This window comes from Copadichromis virginalis, linkage group LG20, assembly GCF_057382275.1.
Source record: "Copadichromis virginalis isolate Kocher_CV1m ecotype Utaka linkage group LG20, C_Virginalis_male_GT1.1, whole genome shotgun sequence".
Classification (NCBI taxonomy): domain Eukaryota; kingdom Metazoa; phylum Chordata; class Actinopteri; order Cichliformes; family Cichlidae; genus Copadichromis; species Copadichromis virginalis.
Window position 1 is genome coordinate 3,072,516 of NC_140637.1, and position 23,925 is coordinate 3,096,440.

The 23,925-nt window shown below is 43.4% G+C and overlaps 1 protein-coding gene across 2 annotated transcripts in view; it reads right to left on the reverse strand.

Annotated features, from left to right (window-relative positions):
• Positions 1-22,706, reverse strand: part of l1cama (L1 cell adhesion molecule, paralog a) — a 42,115-nt gene extending 19,409 nt beyond the window's left edge. For both annotated transcript variants that reach the window (XM_085442720.1, XM_085442718.1), the window contains exons 1-3: positions 22,569-22,706; positions 1,327-1,684; positions 109-123 (exon numbers count right to left, since the gene is read on the reverse strand). In XM_085442720.1, coding sequence (XP_085298846.1) covers positions 109-123; positions 1,327-1,456 — 145 coding nt within the window. In that variant the 5' untranslated portion in view covers positions 1,457-1,684; positions 22,569-22,706. The remainder of the gene's footprint in view (positions 1-108; positions 124-1,326; positions 1,685-22,568) is intronic.
• Positions 22,707-23,925: the final 1,219 nt, after the last annotated feature.

The following is a 23,925-nucleotide window of genomic DNA, read 5'->3' on the forward strand; positions in this document are numbered from 1 at the left end:
TGGATGGAAAACAAAAACATGCTAATAAATTAAATGTACGGTTAAAGTGTTTGCAGTAAACATTGCCAGCATCCACATTAAGATATCAATAAACGTAAAAGCACTTACGATCTCTTATGCGGTCTGTTAGTCCACAGTGGTGGGCAGAGTCAAGGAAATGAAGGAAAATATTTTAATGATAGATAGATAGATAGATAGATAGATAGATAGATAGATAGATAGATAGATAGATAGATAGATAGATAGATAGATAGATAGATAGATAGATAGATAGATAGATAGATAGATAGATAGATAGATAGATAGATCGCATTGAATAGTATTTATCACATATGAACAATGCAGCGGTGTAATATCTCCTTTAATAGGGCGTAGGTTTTAACCCTTGTCTCCTTGACACAGATCCTAAGGTATGCCATTTATTGATCCTAATCATTCATTCTCAGTGACTCTTATTGACATGGCACAGGCTTCCTAATTGAAGGCACCAGACACCTTGACCTTTTGCATCTCTGACCTGCTCCTCCCTCCTCCTCTTCCTCCTCACCATCATCCTCCCTTCATCCCTTCAACCCTCTCACCTCGCTGTCACCTAGCCTCCTCGGGGACCCATATGGGTAGATTTAATGCATTCATCAGCATTTGAGGGATGCGCATGTGTTTGTATACAGGCACTTTTGAAATTAGTGTAGGCGGCTGTGACTCACTGCAAGTAGTCTTAGATAAAGAGTTAACAACAAAAGCAGCAGTGGAGGAAATATCCTCTCTCTGTCTCTCTGCTGGAGCTTTGTGGGCAGGTTGACAGCAGCAGAGAAGATGAAGATCAATTTCCCTGTGGGGCCACAAACTCAGCTGTATTTCTAATGCCCACATATTACATCGAGGAGGTGAGTGAGGATAAACATCACTGGATTTTTTGTTGTATAACTCAACTGTTGATTGAATTACTCCCCAATCAGATTCTGGTTTGCACCATAGAAACCAGATCAATAGTAGGACTAATCAATACAGTAGGGGAGGATCAACTGCAAAGCAATTAGACGCCACACAGGCACAAAGGAGGCCTAACCAAAGAAACCCCAGCTCTAAATACTAGTGTCCTGTTATGTATTTACAGCATAACGGAGCTCTGTAACACTGAATACTGAGGTTACTGAAAGAGAAACGCGTGTTCATTCAGCTCATTTGCACTAATTAATCATGATAAAAGATTATTATTAGAGCCCTTTGATGAGGCAACAATGTAATTACCACAACAAATAGATCTTTGAACCACATGGAAGCATTCACAACCCACTAATAGGAATATTATGAATCAGTACTCACAATTGGGGGGAATATTTATGGCTGCTTGGCTGGGCTGGGTTGCAAGGGAGAGAAGGATGAGGACAAGGGGGAGGAGGCAGCTGGAGCACTGCCCCCTACTGCCAACCTGCTGTCGCTGCGTGTCAGGCATTGCTCACTGTCCCATCAAAGTCCCACCTGCTCACACACTTACAGTAAAATGCACACAGAGAGCACCTTCACTCACACACAGACTCGTGCAAGTGTGAGGCTATGTTTCTTGTGCAAGAGGCTTTGGCTTTGCCTCCTATGCCTTTGATCTTCTTGTCCTCTCCCTCTGTTTTCCCCTCTCCTTCAGTGTTCTTCAAACCAGGTCCACGCCCTCCTGCTGGTCTCTGCTCTGAAAGATAGAGAGGAAAAAAGGGAAGGACATGCACAGAGAGGCCATGTGTCAGAATGAAAGAAAAAATACCCAGAGCCATGTGGTTAGATCAACAGACAGACTGAGACATAGAGTTAACAAACCAATCAGTCAACAATGCTCATCCCATCGAAAAAACAAAACAAAAAAAAAACACCAGCCAGCCTATCGCCCAACCTGTTCCTATTAAGAAAAAAAGAAAAAAACTATTTGGTTTTAATTGCATGACCAGTGGCCCGTATTGAGAGGCCAGTCAGCAGGACAGATGGGCTGAATACCACAACAAGAAGCTGAACAGAGCCTCCCAGCACCCAGATGGGCTGCAGACAGACAAATGCAGAGTGATGAAGTGATAAATCTGACGATACGCAAGACAGACAAACAAATAATTGATAATTAGGTTGACTGGTCAGGGCTGCACTGCATGAACTGAACAGTTTGTAGTGTACTGGGGTGATAGTATTGTGCTAAGTATGCGATAAAGATGCTATCAGTCCTGGTGAGTAAGGAAAACCACCCCTTCCTTTTAGTCTATCTATTCACCATCTGTATCCTTGGAGTCGGTCCTCGCCACAACATGCAGGCTGTCCTCCCCCGCGGCACCACGTGGCGCAGCCCGCTGACTGTTTACACTACTCAGTATCACACACAAAGAGCTGTTATAGCACGCCATGATTAAGACGTGCGTGTGAGACAAAAGAAAGTGGCGATAATAGAGAGAGGGGCTGATCTGGCAGCTCTGCAGCCTGATCGAAGGAGTTTTGGCTCCGCTCACCGTTGTTTGCTGGCACTGCCACAGCAGAGTGATGAGTGACCTTGGGGAGTGGGGGGAAGGTCAGAGAGAAGAGGAGATGAAGAGCATGAAGAGCGTGGTGGGTGGGAGGACGATAGAGAGTGGTGATTATCGGTCATTTTCTTGTATCTAGTGGATAATTGCTGGTCATGTGTTTATTGTGGATTTTGTGTCACTCAGCAGAGATTGCACTGAACAATATCCTACAAAAGGACACTGGAATGTGGGATTTGTCTACATCAAAAGATCTATTCAGATTAAATTAAAGACCAAACAGAAGTCTTTAGTTAGGCTGTTTAAACTAACAGCATTGGGATTAAATGAGCCATTAAACTCACTTGCTTGCTTTGTCAGAAGAATGGAAAACATGGAGAGAGAAGGGGGAGGAGGGGTGAAGTAGGTGGAAGACTTTAGCAAGGATAAAAAGTGGAAAGTGGGATTAAGGAGGGGAGCAAGGGAGGGGTGAGACAGAGAGAGGCAGAGTAAAAGAGGGGGGAGCAAAGGTTGATGGGATGGGTGGAGAGATGTGAGGGAGGAGAGGAGGGATGACAAAGGGTGACAGCTGTGACGCTAATCCATCCACTCACACACATAGACACACATGTGCAAGATCTTCAAATCAGTGTGCATCATTCACTTTCTTGATAGTCCTCTTCTTCTTCAGTCCTTCTGTCGGCTTAAAGCCTCTTTAGTTGTTGTTGTTCTTAGGAAACAGGGAGCCAATTACAGTGATCCGGTCTTAAATCGGCCTCTCCAAAATACCATTAGAGGGGGATGAATAAAGCAGGACTAGTCAGGGTATTAATACTGGTGTTAATGTAATCTAAAGTGGGAGCTTGCCTAGCATTCAAGGAGATGGCAAGGGAGCGCTGTGTGGAGCAAAGCAAGACGCTGATTAATGATTAGGCATGCTATACCTTGTCATTCTGCCAATCACAGTTCACCAAGGGAGTTTGCTACATGCACGCACACACACGCACGCACAGGGATACACACAAAAGAAGCTTGTAATGCATGACCAGACCGACAGAAAGGAAAGAGGACAGACAGACACTTGGAGTGGTCTGACAGAGGATATCAAAAAGATAAAAGGGCATGGTCCAGTGGGCTTTAGTCAGGAGGAGGCAAAGCTTGCAGAGGAATATTCCAGTCCTGTTGAGGAGGAGCAGTAAAGGGGAACACTATAATGGGATGGGAATGGTGAAGAAATGACTGTCACATGAGACTGAGGCTGCGAGGTTGCCATGTAACGAGGCCAACCCTGCCACCCAAACATGCCGCCCAGACTGAAGCCCCACTCAGCCCCACTAACACACTCGCATACACACACACAGCTTCCACACTGTGTACACAGCATGAAGCCTCGTGGTCGCTCCATTATCACAGGAGCAAGAGACTGTCATTGAAGCAGATGTCTGATTTCACTTCTTCAGGGCGTCTGCTGTGCAGCTGTCAGTGATCCAATCCCATCCCTGTTACCTGCTTCATTTGACAGGGTCAAAGGTCATGCCTGGGATGGCTGCTCGCAGCTGGGCTGAGATGAACCTTCACGGTGTTTGAGTGCTTTTAAAAACTATTATCACCACTGGGATGTCAACGGGCACCATCAAAAGTCATTCAATCACAGAGAGACCGGAGAGTGAGCAGCATTGTGTTGAGATCCGAGGGCAAGGTCATTTCTGCTTTGCTACAACGTTGCTGAAAATTAGCCACCAACAGGTCGTGTATCAAACAAGCCGAGTCGACCGAGTCGATTTAGCAGCTCCTTTAAATATTCAAGCTTTGCTTTGAGGCATTTTGCCTAGAAAATGCAAATAACTCAAACATTTTGCATTATGCTGTTAGTACTGCCATCATTAGTAAAGTTTAACCACTGCAGCGCTGTTGTGATGTGTAACCCCCTGTTACCCATTAGAGAGAAGATCCCACCCATCCTTCCTCTGCAAAATGTTCTAATTAGCATTAAGCAGACATGTTGGGCGTTGTCGGGCACTTCCTGTGCTTAATAGGCTCGCTTGTTTTTGAAGAAGGTGGGGCAATAACACAAGATTAAACCTCAGTAGTCTAATCAGGTCTTGAGTTTCACATATATTCTCATCTCCATTATGCCAGTCAGCCACAAGTACATCATTTCACTCGTCCTAATGAACATAGCTGGTATTCCTTCCCCTTAACGGGAAGAAAACCACCATAAATATAGATATATGCGTTTATCTTAATTTTTTTTCGTTTGCAGCACATTTTGATCAGATACAACCGCTCTGTTGGATTCACGAGTGAACATGTGTGGGTGTGTTCAAGCATGTGTGCAGGTCTCGTGTCCTGTCATGCCTTGCTTTTAAATATTAACTACCTCCAGCTGTGAAGACGTGTAGGAGGAGAAGATGCAGGACGGAAGGAGGGGGGAGAAAAATAAATGAATACGTGCCCCCCTTTACCCCTTCTTCTTCCCTGAGGGTTCTTCTGTCTGAAGAAGCATCCGATTTTTTTTATTGTTTTGAAGAGAGAGAAGTGGATAGAGGGACAGGGGAGAGATGGCGTGATTTAGACAAAAGCAAAGGGAGCAGTACCTAAAGAAAGAGGGCGGATGGTTGGAGGCGTTACAGGAGAAGGGCAGTGAGAAATTGCAAAGGTCAGTGATGAGTACGAGTGAGGCGGGGTGTCTGTGAAACAAGGTGATGCTAGTGGGGGGTAGATGATCAGGCGTCCTACAGAGTGAATTATTCATAGATTTCTTCTTCCTGTCGGCACAATTTGCCCTAAATTCACCCAAATTCATAATTCATCTACTCCCCTTGCCATACATTTGGTTTGGTCCCAGACTGACAGCGACCGTCCATACCTGCTGCCTTTGGTGTGGCTGTCTGATTTTCTCCCTCAGACCCTCCCCTCTTCCTCTCTCTGGCAGGGTCATAGTTAATGCATGAGCCTGTTGCAGTGAGAACAGTCTTCGGCCCATTTTGTCGCTACAGCAGAAAAATACCACAAATCATGTGAAATAATACCAGCTCCCTGTTTCCGCTCTGTTCCCCAACTTTAACTCAGTCATTTGTCATTACTCACTCACCGCTGGGAAGATTGCCTTTCTCATAAGACTTTCTCGCATTTTGCAAAAGCATTTCTACTTAAGAGCCCACCTTTATAATAGGAACTGTCCAAGAACGATGAGCACCTATTTTCCTGTCACCATTTTCTTTTCATCAGTCTTCTCCTCTCTTTCAGTGTCAGGCCTCTTGGTAGCCGACACTAAAAGCTTTCTTCAATTCCCTTCTGATCGCTTTTCACAATACGTTTCAGAGTCCCTCCTCCTCTCTCCTCTTTTCTCTGCATTGAACCCCTTTTCACTCCATCACTTTAATAAACTGCTGGTGTAGCACTTTAGCTTGGACAATAGGCAGCGTGGTTGGTTAATTCAATATTTGCAACTTTAATGGAAAAGAGGCTTTATAGCACAGTGGTTTCCCACTGTGCTATAAAGCCTCTTCCCAGTGCCATCATGCCAGCACCCTTCGTTGAAAGGCCCAGTAACATATATCTCAAGACTGATGATCCACAGTCGACTCCAAATGGAAATTTAGTAGCTGGAAAAAGCTGCAGAGCTACAGCTTATCTGAAATCACGATACACAGACAGCGAATTTATCAATACCACTATTAGCATAAGCTCAGCAGTTGCATACTTTACTACTCCCACTGGTGTCAAACGTGGTGGCAGAAGGCACACCGCGCAGCATCGCCATCATTTTCCAAAACGCGCACCTGTTTTCGAGGACCCCACCTCACTACAGGCCTCACCCCCCTCCCTCCGTTTTGACATGCATTAGGGTTTAATATTGGAGTGGCTCAACACAGGAGAAAATAAAGGTTGTCAGAGGAGCCGTGAGGGCAACCGCCCACTCCCTCCCTACCCTGGTTGCCATAACAACATGGTCTCCACACTGCATCCCCCCTTGTACATACAAATTCAGTTATTCACACACATGGACACTATCGGGTTTGCGGTATCACTTACATATGCACACACACGTAGGCACTGAGTGGTGCAAACTGACAGACTTTCCTCTCAGCACACACACACACACAAGTGTGATTACTGGGTGTGCTCATATATTCACTGTTTGCACATATTTATAGCTTGCAAATTCAGGGATTATAAGGCTAAATAATTTACAAACTTATACAACAGAAAGTTAAATTACAAAACAGCAGTGCTGAGAGTGCTCCTCACCTCTCTATTCTCACTCTCTCTCTCTTTATTTCACAGTTATTCAGCGTATTACCAAGACTGCAGAAGAAGCTACCTCTGGCGCGGTTTATTTATTGATGTTTTTCCCCTTAAGATACAATGGCAATGGTGGCAACAACACCCCCCCCCCCCCCCCCCCCCAAAAAAAAAGAAAAGAAAAGAGAGAGAAAAAATAGTGGTGAATAATTCAAGGAGAAGGGAGTGGACTCATTAAGATATCCGTCAGGTCCGGAGAGAGGCAGGAGAGGTGGATGGAGGGAAGAAGGGATGCAGGCAGGAGAAAGGGAAAAGAAGGGCAGCAGCGACGGGAGACCAGATGGGTGGAGCTAACAACAAAGTTGAGAACAAAAAAGTCTGAAAAATTAAAAATTCATCGTGAATGAAGGCGAAGAGAGAAAGAAATAGGTTGCAGAGATTTCTTTTCTTAAAGAAAGGTGAATCCTAAATGACATTAAAGGAAGAGAGATCTAGTTATGGGAACCCGGACCAGTAAAAGCTCTTTAATGATCAACATAGGGGTGTTACCCCCTGTAATAGTGTATCAGATTCCCGGTGTGTGTGTTGGGGGGGGTGCATGTGTTTAGGTGCACATAAGCCCGTCTCTGTTGCTGCGTGTATCAGTGAAGATCAGTCTGTGTGTCAGCAGGTCAGCTAATCGCTCTTATCAGCTAATGGAGCCAGTCTAGCAGATGGAGACCTGCCTTTGACTCTGGCATGCTAGTTGCTGCGCACTTAAGTACAAAACTGATAAGACAATTTACTTGTCTTGCCTGTCAGTCAGCTGGTTGTGGGAAATGAAAGTGTATGTATGTTCAAAGGGGGGGTGGGTGAATTGAATGGAGATGTTTTTGTGACTGGATAGCTAAAAACATGAGGGAGTAAAACAGGTTCAACATGTGGTCAATGAAAATCACTTCCCATTTCCTTTAATTTCACCTGCAAATTAAACATAATAACATTACAAGAAAACAGAAAACCCAATCTTAAAAAACAAACAAACACACACAGATAATGCGAAGGAAGCAAATCAAATCTTTTCTGTACACTAAGGCCTGCTGTGCACTCTGTATGTGCAAGCAAACACTCACACACACGCTGTGACTTCGTACTCACACATACTCAAATATAAACCCTTACTGCTGCTGAACTTCTGCTCGTGGGCGTCATTTGCCTCATTAGCAACAGCATCAGTCAGAGTCTGTGCCTGCAGCACAAACGCCGCTAATTACAGACACACCCTCAGTGTCACGCTGAAGATATAAGATGTGTTGCATCCAGATACCCCCCACCCCTCCTACACACACACCACACTTCCTCTTAGGTAAGATAAAACACACAATGGTTCTGCAGCACACTACGAATAATTCCACGCTTATGCACATCATATATCTTATAGGCACACTGTTGTGTAAACTGTATTGTAGGAGCATCCAGTGGTGATCGTATACAGCTTGTGAAGCTATTTCTTGTGCCATAATGGTTTAGTGTCCATACAGCAGAGAGTTAATGGTGTTAGCCAGAGTAAATAGGGGCAATCATGGCATTATGAAATTATGTGGAAGAGCTATTACGAGTGACCTTCTCTCTTTCCCCTCTCACGTCTCCTGCTCCATCCTACACTCCTTGCATTCTTTTGTTTGTTTGTTTGTTTGTTTTTTATCTCTGACAGTCAGCCTCTTCCTCCCTCTCCTCATCCCCCAGAGTGAATAACTTGCTTCTTTTTAGTTTTATTTTGACATGCATTTTGACCTTCACTGACACTTTTTGTTCCCCTGTGAGGACATATTCTGTTTGGGAACTGAGATTCAGGGGGGATACTTGAGTAATTGTGTTTGTATGCAGCTATTCATCCCTTAGAGATAAAAATAAATAAATGAATAAAAATACCAGCTCAGATGGGGAAAAGGAAATTTTATGTTTGTTTGTTAGTAAAGCCTTTGGGGATCAAACTGGAGATAGGCTGGGCTGTGAAAAGGAGCTAACATTAGTATATCTGTCACTGTTAGCCTCGAAGCCAAACACAGCAGCTTAGCTGCAGATCACAAACACGCTACAGCAACAAAAAAAGGGGGCCAGCAGGAAACCAGGCACTGAAGCATTGTATATGATGCTTGAAAAGCTAAACCATTTTATTTAGATGGGCACAAAACATTGACTCTGTGATAACTTTTCCATATAGGTCGTGTTGTTATTGAATCAGCCATCCATAAATGCAGTGAAAGCTGTAAAAATAAAAAGGGAAGGCTGTAGTGCTTTAGTTATCACATGAGCCTCAGGTGTGAATAGGAGCATATGTCTGCATATGTGTGGGTTGCATCAGTGCAGAGAGCAGGTGGAGGGAGGCCTGCTGTGTGCTGCAGGTAGTGATTTCTAAAGAAGTGCTGTGCATTCAGTCATTCATCTGACAGAGAAAAGGGTGTGGTCCCTCGGGTAGGTGATAAGTGGCCTATATAGCGCTGCAGGACTCAGCTGCCAGCCACTTGTGTGACACACAAGAACACGTGGCCACATCCATAGGGAAAAGCAGCATGCCATAACCTGAAGAGATGGGCGGGGTGTTTATGTCGCCTACTGCCCCCATCATAACAGGATAGATAGCAGAGAGCCCCGTACCTGAGTGAAATTCATACCAAACAAATCTGAGAGTTGTTTCTGTGTCTCCATTTTCCAGGTTTTGCAGGTATTTTTCTTTTTATTTAGCTTGAATTTCTAGTAGATAGATTTGCCCGTGGGCTTCTCTGCAGAATGCTTTATGCCAAGACTTCAGTCTTTGCCAGACGCATTTGTCAAGGTCTCCTTACGTTGGATGTAATCCGTTTTTTTCCACCACTTCAGGGAAATGAGCTGCTGGCAGGGCAAGGTCACACATAGTGCTTTGCTAACACGTTTGCATGGAAGAGCCCCAGTGGCCGAACGACTGTGTGAAAGAGGATGGATTTTGTTTCTAGCGTTACACTGGGCTTGTAGAGACATGAAGGAATCGCACAGGAAATTACAGGAATCACATGAATGAAAACATACACAACCCACACACAAAATGTTCCTACTCATCACTTCATTGCTAAAACAAAGCAAACAAGAGAAACCCTGCAAAAAAAATAAAAAAATATATAACACAAACTAAACTAGCTGCAGTAATAGAAGTAGAGGGGATGCAGAGTTACCGAAACAGCTTGGAAGATCCACTGATTGACATGTTTAAAATACCGGGTTACACAAAAAGCTTCTCGACAAACCCATTAACTTTGTTAAAAGTTGCACTCATTTTAAGTGCTACTCATTTAATCAAATAGAAGGTCTTCTAGGGACAAGAGCGGAGATAACATCCCTAAACAGCTAGTAAATATCTATGGAGTGGAAACAAAGTGGGAAAATAAAAGTGGCTGTGATAAGGAGGAAGAACAGGGTTAAAGAAAGGATCATGTTTGCAGTATTTTTTAGGTTTTTGTAAAACTTCAAACAGTTTAAAAAATGATTATCGAGTCATCAGCTGCAGTGCACTTTTTTTGAGGTAGCACTGCCTCCCAGCACTCAGTGCACAACTAAAAGCATATTTCATATAAGAGCCAGCATTACCAACGAGCAGTGGTATTGATTTGTTTGTTGTTCAATATGGAAATGTTTTTTCTTCCTGCTGTGCTTGCTTTTTTTTTTCCTTTTACACACCCAACCTTTTCCCCACACTACCAAGGCAAGTCACTCGTTTGGTTTAGTCAATAAGGACTGAAGATGGTTTCAGCCGAGTCTGATGAATTCCTAACAGTTAACGTGAAGCTGATTTTATTTAGGAGGAGAAAGAACTGTGACTTAATCGTAGCAAGCTGTTATGTTTACAGGGTTCCAGACTGTAAAAACGACTCTCTTAAACACCCAAAAAAATCCTCAAATTTTGACATTTCCTTCTGCTGCCTCTGTAGGTTTATCGTTTTTAATATTTATATGAAACTACAGATGGTTATTATGTAAGTATGTGCACAGGCTCAGACAAACATGCCCGACTAGAGCTGCTTGTTGCGCACACAGAAAGGCTCAGATACACACACCGACACACAGGCAGGTGCATGCAGCAGCAGACTAAAGGCAACGCTAAAGTCAGTTTCAAAGGATTTGCATGCCATTCAAATGGGATTGATTGAGGATAAAAGAAAGCAAAGCGATCTGGGAAACAGAGTTTGCATAGTAATATGACTACCAGGCTTCATACATGACCTCAGCTTAGTCGTGCACACCCACTCTGTGTGCGTCCCCGTGAAAAAGTCTGTTTACCTGAGATGTGACAGGTCAGTATTCTTGTGAAAGACGAATTTTATTTGCTGTAGTTTGTGTGTATGAGCTTTTATGTGTGTGTGTCTCTCAGTGTGTGTGTGTGTAGGTGTCAATACCCCTGCCTCCCTTTTCCTTTCTCACCTCACTATCACCATGACAACCTCTTGACTCCAGCTCACTGGCACAGTGCAAATATTTCTCTCCCTGCCCCCTCCCACATGTTCATCCTCCTCACCCCATCCCCCCCATCCCCTGTCTCCTTCGTCATAGATGTGCACTTTTATACTCGCTACCTTCATCTTCTGTCTCCTGCGTGTCGCCTTCACTTGCGCTTTCCCCGATCTCCCGTCTTTCTCCAGTTCTCTCGTTTTGTCTACATGCTACCAACACTTGAAAGAGTTCATCATTCCCGGCTGTCAACTTTTAAGTCTTTTAATTCCACTCCTGTCTCTCTTACCCTTCTATTGTCAGTTCCCTGCTCCCTGTTGATTGCTTCGTGCTATAAGTAGAAAACCACGCCTTTTCTCTCTCTAAACTCCCCCAGACCCCCTACCAAGCTTCTGCTGCTTTGTGGAATGCAGCTATCCTGCACTACATCTTCATTACAGCCACCCTTCTAGGATCATACACAATGCAATTACAGGTAGCGTTCTATCAACCTCCACCATCAGCTTCTATCAAGCCTGCGAGAGGCAGGGGAGTCTAAGGGGAAATCTGCAGGCTGGCACAGCATCGATACGGTCCCTCGACCCTAAGTGGCTGACTAACTCCCTTCGCATCTGTTATCATTATCATCAGAAAACCATTTCTGTTCTGTAACTAAATCCAATCATTACCAGCGGAGTCCAAGGTGGGGATGTATCTGAGGCGGAGCAGCTTGCGCTCTCCAACAGAGAAGGGCCAGGCTCCATCAAAGGCTGCAGTGTTATCTGAGGCGCACAGCCCTGTTTCCTCTGCAGACCCCTCTGTAAATCCCCCTCCCCGCGTCTCTGCACAGCTCCAGCCCCTCCACGCACCAGTGTGTAGTGGTGCAAAGAGATCAAGGACGTGACATTTTGCGGCGCGTGCATCAATTTTCAGCGAGGCGCAATATGAAAGAGGGTAAACAGACAACCTGTTCTGTCTCGGCTGTGTGCGCATCAGCCTGTTTGCGTCATCTCCCATCAGACATTTAAAGGGAGTGACAAGCATATCTGGCTTTATATCATCTATTCCAGGAGGCAGACAGAGTGAATAAGCAAAAAATAAATAAATACAAAAAGACAGAAGTGAGGATGCTGTTTCATCTCTTTTGCAGCTCCTATCTTCCTTGCTTCATTGCTCCTGCATCACATCACTTTTCTTCTCCCTATCCACTTGGGGTATTGCCCCATAAACAAAAAGGCCCCAGCCTTGGCCTTGTCCCTAAAATAGTCTCTCATATCTCTTTCCTTCCCATTTTGCTTCAGTTATGAAAGGTGACAGAAAGAGTTTGTCTCCAATTCCAATGAGAGCAGGAGAGGAAAACAGCGAGAGAGAAAGGCCACAGGGAAGCACCGAACACTCTAGCAACCTTCGCCTGCAGCTAAACAACAAGATGCTATGTTCATTGAGGAACATGTTCTGACAATGCACGTCTATATGTGCACGCATACCAACTGTTGATCTAAGCATGCAGAGCATAACGATACATGTTTTCTCATAGAGAAAAAGACCCGGGGTAACGCTCTGGTACACTAAATCCCCTGCAACAGTGGCAGATATCTAATTCATCTTCACCCCATGATAGTACGGATTAAAACCCGCTGATTCTGCTGGTTTCTATATAGGACACCCACAACACACGTCAGCAACTCCCGCCTGCTACAACTAGCCAGACAAACACAGGTTTTGCATGACAACATGTCTCAAATAACTCTGAGACATCTTTCCTTTATTGAAACTGAAAGGACAAACCAGCTGTCCTGACACTTGTGGAGGCGGACGGGCCCCGCAGGCAGGCCGAGGGGTCGAAGCACAGGAAGCGACGCTTGTGTGATGGCTGCAAAGCTGGTAACAGCCCTGTCACGAACGTTTTATTGTTGGCTTATTTGTCCCCCTTCTGAACCAAAGACTGGTCAAAACAGCGTTCGCTGCATACATAAATAAAACATAAACTGTCTGGAGAAACAAAAAGACACGTAGGATTATGGAGGGGGACTAGCATCGAAAAACATCTAGAGAGACATATGAAGGTGGAAGATGCATACTGGGAATTAAAGTCATTCCAGCAGAGAGCGCATGCTGTCTGTTCAGTCTGCAGGTGTGCAGGCGAATTTGTGCTTGACAGGTGTGCATCTGCCTCTGCTCGCGGTGACATTTTAATCGCTGCGGGCTCTCTGTCCTTTACCCTCCCATCTCCCTCTGCTCCCTGTGTCTTTTCCTCTTTATCTTCTCTCAGCGCCTTTCCATCTCAACCTCCACATTCTCGCAGTTCCTACGCACGCCCTGAGCAGGATCAAACTTTAATTGTTCAATCAAAACGATTAAAAGGTGACTGATAACAAAGGTCTTCTCTTTCTCTGCCAGCTCTCTCACCTGCTTCCCCTTTCCCCTCCCAACCTGCGTGAGTGCCTGGAGGATGAGGTCTCTGCGTTTGCGTGTAATTACCTCGTTAAGCTCATTAACAATGTCCGGACCCTCGGTCTATTCTCTCCAGTTTCTTTATCCATCTCCATGCGGTTTGTTTATGCTCCGCATCCGTTCCCTCTTCATCTCCCTGCATGTGGCACGCGCCCCCCTGAATAAAGCTGTGTTGTTTTCTTCTTGTTGCTCCTGCGTTTTCTCTTGGGGACTGTCCCTTTCATCTTTTCCTCACATTAACAATCCTCACGGCATCCTGCTACACAAGTAAATCCTCTCTTCAGTAAAGATTTAAACAAATGGTTTACAAAATAGCTGCACCAAGTGCGCCCTGTGAGTTTGGCCGCAAACACTGCTCAGCAGGAAGAGCACAGTGGCTGATGTAAACAGACAGTTTTAAAGCAAAATATAGAGTTGAGTTATTGCAACTTGGGCCTGTGAGAGGCTCTCTGTAGTGCTCTGCCCAATTACCCCTAATCAATTCAGAGAGCAGACTGAAACGACTGCAACACCAACCTGATTTTAAAAACAAAGAGGGGGGAATAAGAAGAACAGTTTCACATACAGGATCCTTTTCAGGTAGATAGTGTGTGGATTGTGTAGCAGGGAAGCGTGGCCTATTTTATTCTGGCTAAGAGCAGATACGGATGGATGATGAGAGGGATGTAGGTCAGAAATGGTAGCAAAAACAACAGAAGTTAGGTTACATTATATAAACCCTCTCTCGTCGCTGTGTAAAGTCTCTGTGGCATGCAAATTATTTTGCAACTTGGCCAAATAAATATAATGAGGTGGCGAAGCATCCCTGGATACACTGGGCAGAAGGCAGATAGGAGAAGTTGCCAAACAAAATATGCCTAAGCAGTTTCCTTCACTAACTCTTTAGACATCCCTGTTTAGAATTTCTAATAAATGCAATGAATAATTTCTAGCACAGTGTGATGGATTTGCAGTCTTATAGCGGGAGGGATATTTAAAGTCTTTAATTACATAAAAATGAAATCTCGCAGATAAACAGTTTTTGTAAGAAATGTCTTCTGCCTGCTCATGCAGGAAAGAAACCAGCAACCATTATAGTTGGACACCTTTCACCAAATCTCATCTACCAGATAATTCTTTTCTCTTTGATGTTTTCGGCGTTTTTTCTCCTCTGCATTTGATTTTTTCTCTCCTGCTGTTCATAATCAATTTTCCTTCTCCGTAGGTCTTTTCTTACGATCCGTCCTCGTTGTCTCACACTCTTTTGTCTGACGTTACCCTGTTTTAACCCTGTATGCCCCCCATCTGCTCCCCTCCGGCCAGCACTTGAATACATGCGGTGGGTGTAGTGTGTAATAGGATGGCACAGTAGGTAAGATTAAATTAGGCCTGTGTATGGGGATTACAACCCACTCAAAACCTGATCCTTTCCCACTCTCTGTAATCCAACCCTAATGAATATATCGTGCCTGACACAGCAGATAAAACGCCTCCAAGAAAGTAGAGTCACAACATCACTGAGACATGAAGAGAAGACAGATTGTTGGGAGCAATTTTATCAAACATTTAAGCGATGACCACAGAGTCACAGAATCGCATTTTCAACAAGTTTTACTTGAAGCGAGGAGTGGGAGTCGCATCCTGAGTTACACAGTGTTTACGAGTACTTCAATGTGCAGACGTGCCAGAACTGTATGATCGTATCCTTATTACTTCTTATCTCATCTCAACCTTTCCCACCACTGCATCATGTTTTCAGTTAGTGTCACTGTTGGTTTCTTTTTCAACCACACTTTTCCTGTCTCACATGTTATTTTTGCAAGTACATCATGATTAACTGCTCTCGTGCAGACATAAGCAATGGTTTTTACCAACATTTTCCATCACAGATACAGACAGTCTGATACTTGCATCGCCGGAAGTACTTGAAGATGCCGTTTCAGTGCAAGTTTGTCCTCATGCTTGCGCTTCATGCCCCATCTATTTCAGTTATGGCTCATTCAAATGAGGTGTAGGAGTACCGCGAGAATGAGGCAAGTGAAAGCAAATCAATACACTTAAATGTCAACACTCCAAATAAATAAGCCTTCAGAGGGATTCAAAACACTCAAAGCACACTGTATTTCAAATGTGAGAAAATGGAGAGTGCGACTCCGTCACTGGACGGCATCCAGCACACTTACCTTAATGTCTGAAGAAAAGCGGATTGTCTGTGCTCCAGATTATGCATGTCGTGTGGCAAACGGGCTCCCCATCATTTCAAACATTCAGCCACGTCTATGAAATACTAACTGTGCAAAAGATACATTTGTACAAGTAAAATGTTGCCTGTCTGTCTAAACTGTTTAAAAGTGTATCCAGTTATGATGGGAAACAAATGAGCTGGCATGAAAGTTATGCCAAGGACACTGAGAAGAACGGTCCGAAGGGAAAACAAGAAGAGAGGTGAAGAATAAATTCTAGAAGCATTGAGAAACCCTCTCAAAATCTCAGAGGAGCTGCATGATGTAACTTAAAGCAACAGTGCAGATGTAGCCTACAGTTCTGAGATATATCACAAACCCAAATTTCATTAAAAATGCAGCCAGCTTCTTAGCAACAAATCAATAAATTAGTAAACCAACGAGGCCGTGTCTTCTTAATAAACAGCCAGTGTAATGAAAGCCACAATGGGGCGATGATATGTGAAGTCCCCAAAGTATCATAATGTGGTCGGAGATGTTGTCAGTATCGTCACACGAATGTGTTAGCTTTTATTAACACAACCGTGAGACGGATGAGAGCTCAATTTGGTAGCGTGGAGCCAGCAAAAAAGGAAAAACCAGGAAAATCAGAAAAATCAGTCAGGAAAAATCAAATTCAGTGCTTTCAAAAAAAAGACAATGCTTTCCTCCAGAGGACGTACATTTTATAAATGCATTTTTAAAGACAACTCACTCTACAAATGCATTTTTCAGAAGGTATGTTAGTCCAGAGCTACATGCTGATGCTACACGCTGAGATACCTCCCCGCCTACAAAACTTCTTTATGAAATGCAAATGAAGGGTGTTTGTGAGATGCTATAACACTCGGCCACTTCCACTACTGTGACTACAAAACCCAGAGATGGCAAAAGTACAGACATTCTGTACTTAAGCAGAAGTACAGATACTAGTGTTAAAAAATACTGCAGTAAAAGTTGAGGTGCTGATTCAACTTTACTCAAGTAAAAAGTAAAAAAGTACAGGCTCTGAAATATACTCAAAGTAAGAAATCAAAAATTAGAAGATGTTTCTACCAGCTATTCATGCGCTACCTGAGCCTTGTGCTACATTAATGTCATAATAACATAATATTAGAAGATGCCTAATTTTTAATTATAATTGTATTCAGCTTGAATCAGAAGGAAAATAAGAAAATATCTCTATTTTTTGTTTAGAAAATATCTCTATTTTCTATTTTTTCTCTATTTTAAACTATATGAAAATCACTGATGTTGTTTTATATATACACACATATATATGTGTGTATATATAAAACAACATCAGTGATTTTCATATAGTTTAATGTAGCGTAATTTCGCAGCTATCTAGAAGCTATAGCACATAAATTTTAATTTGAATAATGAATAATCCATCAAAAGATACTTTACATTGTCTTTAACAAATTAAAAAATAATATTCCAACACTGGTATTTGATGAATAATTAATTCCTTCATCTGGTCACTGTGAATTGTGACTGATGCACACAATTAGGCAGAGGAGCATCTTCGACATTAAACAGAAGACTTCATAGAGACAGATACATGCAGTGGGGAAATACACTGGACAGAGGGTCAATTTAGTCTAATTATAGCTACTGAGGTGGACAATAAAGCCTCTTTCATAGAGCTGACTGTGGTCCACAAGGAGTGACGCTGAGGGGAATTCTCTATGTTGCTGAGACAAAGAGATAATTTTGCAAGAGACAGAAAAAGGATGAGGAGAGCATCCGGGAGGACAGACAGAGTTTCATATCTCCCCTAATTCATATTCAGTGTGCAGCTTTATTGCTTTGCAGCTTTTCAGTATGATTCTGTGTGATTTACATCTTTTCATTTCAAGACACATCGAGTAAAAAATTTAAGTCACAGGATTAGAACGATTTGCAACGTAATGATAGAGCGATAACGATTTTTTTTATTTTTAATTATCTTATTTAAAGAGTTTCTTTCCACAATATCTTGGGCCTCCAGCTGGGTTTTTGGTTTGTCAGTAATTAATTTCTCTCCTGGGTTTCAGTTTTGCAATTTTAACTGCCAATATCATATTTGTTACCCAGGGGAATACTGCCATTTCTCCTCGCCCATACCATCACTTCTAAAGCTATATTAAAGTGATAAAGTAATTCACTCTGCCAAATTAAATTTGTTTCCATACATGACGCCTCTATTTGGGCCTTGGTCTCCGTCACAGGTTCAATTGTATAATAGGGGTGGATTTATGAGTCTTTGTCTGAGTCTTTTTCTGGGAAGGCTAATCGGAGCCTCAGCCATTACTTTGATTAAGATCCTGATGCGGTTTTGTCTGATCATTGTATGAATACTGATACGACATGAAAGACTGGAGGAAGGAGAAAAAACAAGACATTCAAAGGCAGCAACATGAAGTGGGGGCTTTTTTCCACAGGGGAGGAATTTATTCTGGGGTTGTTTCTTTTTTTACAATTATATATTACATATCATAATAGTTTATAATTAATATTTGTGATGCACAATTTAGACTATTTGACTTGACAGGCTAAAATGAATTAGGCTAGCTACCATCATGCTGATATATTCAGTCTTGATAGGATATAGAGTCTATCTCGTCTATTCTCCGCGTGTTATATTTTACACTAGACATGAATAACTTAATTTAAATGACTTAACTCTGTTAAGACTATTCTCTACCTGTCCCCTCTGTCCAAGCTTATCAGGTTCAACAGTGTCTGATGGGCTTATCTGCTGCTCTGATGCTACAAAAACATTAAATTAAAAGCAGTAATTCAATGTTACACAGATCATCCTGGAACCATTTATAAACTAGGCTAGTCACCTCTATTATATGAATTGGTTTTATATCAATTGTGCTAGCCTTATAGTCTATGCAGGCTGTCTGCTTACAGGCTGCATCTGGGATCTATCCTGTGGTAAACAGGTTAACTCAGCACATTTGACAGCTTCCTCCAACTCCCTTCTTTTTTTGAGCCTAGCCTTTTCAGCTCCTCTCGGCCTCTTCCTGTTCTCCATAATCACCAACGGACTTGAATATTTGGGAGGGGGTAACTCCTTCAGATGGTAAATCCCATCTGATCTACTGCGATGGTAGATGGTAGAATGGGCATTGTGAAGAAAATGTAATTTTCTCTTGAAAAAGTCATTTTTCCCCACCCAGGCGGCCCAAAGGAGAGGTGAATGGGAGCCGTCCCATTGGGAATTCCCCCGACTCTACAGACGGTCACGCCGTCCGAGGGATTAGCCATGTTTAAAGGTTTGAAGAGCGGGAACTGTGATTTTAGATCACAACGCCTCTTCTCTACTTTCCAGTACAACTTTCATATTTATCCCATCTCCTCCCATCCTCCTGCCTTTTAAATCAGTCCTTCACATCTTTATGGTTTCGCCCCCCCTCTGCCTCACCTTACCTTTGCAAAATTCCCTCTCCCCTTTGCTCGCTTCATTTCCTCCTCCTCACTTTTCCATAATAATTTACCCCTGCTGGCCTGTCAATCTATCTGACCCTTGGCTCCCTAAATCACCACAATGTATTCCCCACCAAACCCTGACAGCATGTCGACACGATCCTCTACTTGACACCCAGTGGGTCGACTCCCATCTGCACAGTCTAAATCAAACAGCCTCCGAGCTGCAGCTGGTGGAAGGGGAAGGGGGGGCTCACTCTCCATCTTGACAGCATCCTGAAGGAACAGGATCCTGATGCTGAACAGTGCACGCGCACACACACACAGCATCGAAAAGACACACACACACACACACTAGAAGATAACTCAAGGGAGCCTTTCACCACAAGCCTTTGAATCTGCAGTTGTGAGTTTGTAACTTTACAACCGCTATTCTCAAAAGAGGATAAAAAGAAACTCAGACTTGAAAGTGTTATTGTTGACACTTCAGTCTAGGAGCGAGCGTTTCCTCATAACCCTTATTTTACCCCGTTACTGCTTTAATGGCTGAATCCCCAGAAAGTCATGAGTGTGGTCTTTGATCAGTCGCAGACGCTTAAGTAATCAGACTGTGTAGGCAACATTAGAGAATCTTTAATTTGGCGCACTGCAACAGGACCTCTGCAGCGTGTATTTGCAGAGTGTTTGTTTGGGTTGCTGAGGATGTGCCTTACAGATGTGTTTCTGCTTGTGTGTGTTCGTATATCTGCGTTTGGTGAGCGGGATGACTGACAAATGTGCCCCAAGGCAATAACAGGTGGCTGAGGGGCTGAAGGGCCAGAGCTGTGCTGCTCTACTCTGGAGTTGCTCCTAGCTGGCATATTGAGAGCAAATCACTCCTCTCCTCCTACACAACACAGCTCCCGACTTCCACTGCTGGACTAAAGGCATTTGGAAATGGGCCAGTCCCTGACATTAAAAACCGTATACAGCAAAAGCATGAATATGTCACAAAGCACTGCAGGGCTCTACTTATAACCTTCTTCAATAATATTTAGAGCATTTATGTTTAAATAAACAAGTCTTCCTTTTGGTGTCTTCTCTTATGGCATTGCTTTTTTTGTTCGTCCTAGCTGGTGCTCTTCTCTCCGCTCCCTGAAAGGAGTGACCATGCTTTAAATGACGCAAAGTGATTTGCCTTTCAAAAGGACGTTCCTCTTCTTCCCCTTCAGCTTTTTTTTTTTTTTTTAATGTTGCTTACACCATCCTACTTTGCTTATTTTTATTGCACATCCCCATTCGTCCGTCCTTCTCTCCGCACATAAATCCCTGTTTCCATCCATCTCTTTGATGAAACAGCTCAATTAACCAGCCAGCGTCAGAGGGGAGATTACATTCTGCACCATGCTGTAGCAAGGGTAATGACGGAGTCCAAGTCTGGCTACTCTGACAACAATATCACTGCTACACAAGCAGCTCCCAGCGCAGTCTAGAGATTCGCTGCCACACAAAATCCGCTGCATTTAATAGTATGATAATATGACCAGCAGTGGGTCTCTGGAGCATCGCTGCCACAGTGAGGATCCACACACACACACACACACTCTCATTCACTCCAACGTGCCCCTTCAGCAGCAGCTGTATCGTGATCTATTGTGTGGATGTGTGCAGTGCAGTGCGTTTATGGATGTTGTACAGATGGTTACAGTCATTGTGAGACAGAGCGCCTTCCTTCCCCTCCAGTCCCTCGACTGGGTTCATCTGGGACAAGCTCCAGGCTACTGAGGCATCGAGGAAGGGGGAGCGTGTCGGTTCACGGCAGTACTAGCACACAAACACTTGTGATACCCGCAGATTTTTAATCACTGCTTTATTAAAAATCCAGTCACATCTCTGTGCATGATATGCATGCGTTACTTACAAAACATGAGACAGGCAGTGAAGAACCGTCAAGTGGGGAAAATCTCACGACCATCAGCAGCTGTCTCTGGCAAATCCATTTAATACATATTGATATACTGTATATGATCTGTAGCATTAACACAACTGGTGCAACCATCTGTTTTCATTGGGCTCAGAAACTATTGGTTCACAGGTCGCAGAGGCTGACAGCAGGCATCTGTATGGCATACAGCCAGGTGAGCGCCTCCATCCGTCGGCACACCTCCACTGTCTGCTGCGTGCGCTGCCCCACCCTTATTTTCACTCTGATGTCTCCTTCAGTCTAAATATCTCTCTCTCAGTCTGTCTCCTGTTGATTTCTGAATTTCTTTGCTTTTCTTTCACCACCCCACTTCCTTTTCCTTTTCTTCTCTTATTTCAGCAGGTTTAAATTACCCAGCCTGACACCAACCTGCCACAACACACTCACTGCAGGTGTGTAGGAAATAAGACTGGTGAACTAGAAAAACTGCTGGGGTCTGCTCCGCTTTGTCGTTTTCCATACACCCGAGTGAAAATCTGATGAGGACATGGCAATCATAGACTGTACTTAACATTAAGCCACCCAGATATCAGCTGGGGGAGGGGAATGCATGAAGGAGATGAATATTCATATTAAATTAAAAAGGCAGAAAGAGAAGCAAAGCGAAGAATTTTACAAATGTGATGCAGTAGACAGTTGCAGCAGAGGGCAGCTTTATTTTGCACTTGACAGAGTATTATAAATGTAAAACATGGTTCAGTGCACTTAAAAATATCCATTAATCAATATTTCATAGTTTTTATTTAAGACAAACGCCAGCTTTAAGGAACATTAGCTAAAAAGGTAAAGGAAATGTAACGCCGACCAGTAAAGGTTCAATGGCAATCGGCACTGTTCTGTGTTCAATATAATGAGAGGAGAGCCTGTTGCATGCAGCGTTCTTGCTCTTCAGTCAGCAAGCGATAAATCCAGCCACAAAAGAGAAGAGATTTCCTCTAAAAGTATTCCACACCAACAGGTTACTCCTGGCACCTGACTTTCCTTTAACAATTAAAAGTGATTCAGTGTTACAGTATATTTCCCCCAAAACACTGCAATACACACGTCTGGTGAAATTTTTTACATTTGTCTAATTCTTTCAGTTAAATGTGTTTAAAAAATGTAATTTGATTTTTTCCCCCAAACATCAACAAGTCTGGTGGAAATACGATGTCCTCCCAATGTGAAGACATTTAAATAAGAAAGGTAAGAATAAAGTGATTTACACGAACCAGACGGTCGTCTTTTCACCGCCAGCATGAGACGAGCCAAAGGTGCGATTCTGAAACAAGCCACCTCCACCTAGCAGCCTAATTAATCCACTCACCAGCACACTCCTGCTCTCTCTCCATGTGATGACAAACTGCCCACCTCGTCACAAAAAGATGCTCTTACCTGCAGAGTGATGCTCCTTGGCTCTGTCGGCCCGTCCTTTTCGCCCTCTTTTCCTGATCTACTTGTGTCTTTTCTTTCTCTTCTCTATGAAAATGATCGTGCCCCTTTCCTCTGCTGATGCTGCAGTGATAGAAAAACACACCCTCCTTCGGCCTCTCTCTCTCTCACTCTCCCTCCCTGACTCTCATTGGCTGCCTGTTAGAGGTGACATCACCCTTCCTTTTCTGCCTGCCTCCCTCCCTCCTCCTCCTCTGTTCCCTCCCATCACTCTCCTCACCTCACTCCTTGTGGATTCAGGCCATTCCTTTATTGTACCCCTCTGTCCTCCCCTTTCTCCTTCCACACGGTCAGGATTAAAGGGTCCAGCAGCTCTTTTTACTGTTCTTGTATTCACCTGGGCAGTGCCAGGCATAATAATAATAGAGGAAATAGCCTATGGCTCTCCAGCACTTGTTCTCCCTGCACCGTTTCAGAGGCTAATAGACTACAGGGTGAAATAACGTCCATATGAGGTTTTGTGTTTGTAATCTCTACACTCCACTGAGCTCAACTTTCATAAGCTCTTTTAATTCATTGCACTATTAAGAATTTCACTGGACTTCAGTTCATTATAGAGTAATCGCAGGCACAGCTGAGATGAATGTTACATAACGCCGGTGAATAAAAATGTGTCAGGAATATCTGCCATTTCTTATTTGAGTTTGGGGGAAGAGGTCCTGATTCGAGGCTTCATTGTTGGGTAATTCAGGGGCTGTGTGGATGTGCTTGTTGTCGGGGCCAAGATAACTTGGTGATGATAGTTGATGATCATCTGCCGCACGTGATAAAGCAGGTCTTTTATTTTACGTCCTTTTATCTGCTGCATCCTGCTAGCATGAATCTGTGTTTCAGTCTTCTCTGTTCCCCCTCCAGCTCATCCAAAAATTAAGGAATGTCGAACTGAATGTTCTTTTATTTGCTTTTAAAGCACTGAATAAAGTGGCACTATTTTAAAACCTCCTCCATCCCCATTCATTCTCTAAAACCCTTTAGGGCTGCAAGGCGTTCAAAAGGAGGATCCAAAATGCAAACACAGAGGAGTCAGGTTAAACAAACAAAAACGTGTATTAATCCTGCAAAAGAACACAGGATTATGGGACAAAGGGGTAGGCTGGGGTTGGCACTGAAAAAAGAAAGAATTATCTTTCCATGGAAAGATAATTCTTTCCCACCCAGCTCACATTTAAAAACTCACATTTATGCTATAATCCATATAAATGAAATTATTCTATAGAAGTGCCATGGTTGATCGTGCAGGACTCCTGCTTGACTCCGTGTTTCACAACCCTAGCTGAACTCAAACATGTGTTGCCTTCAG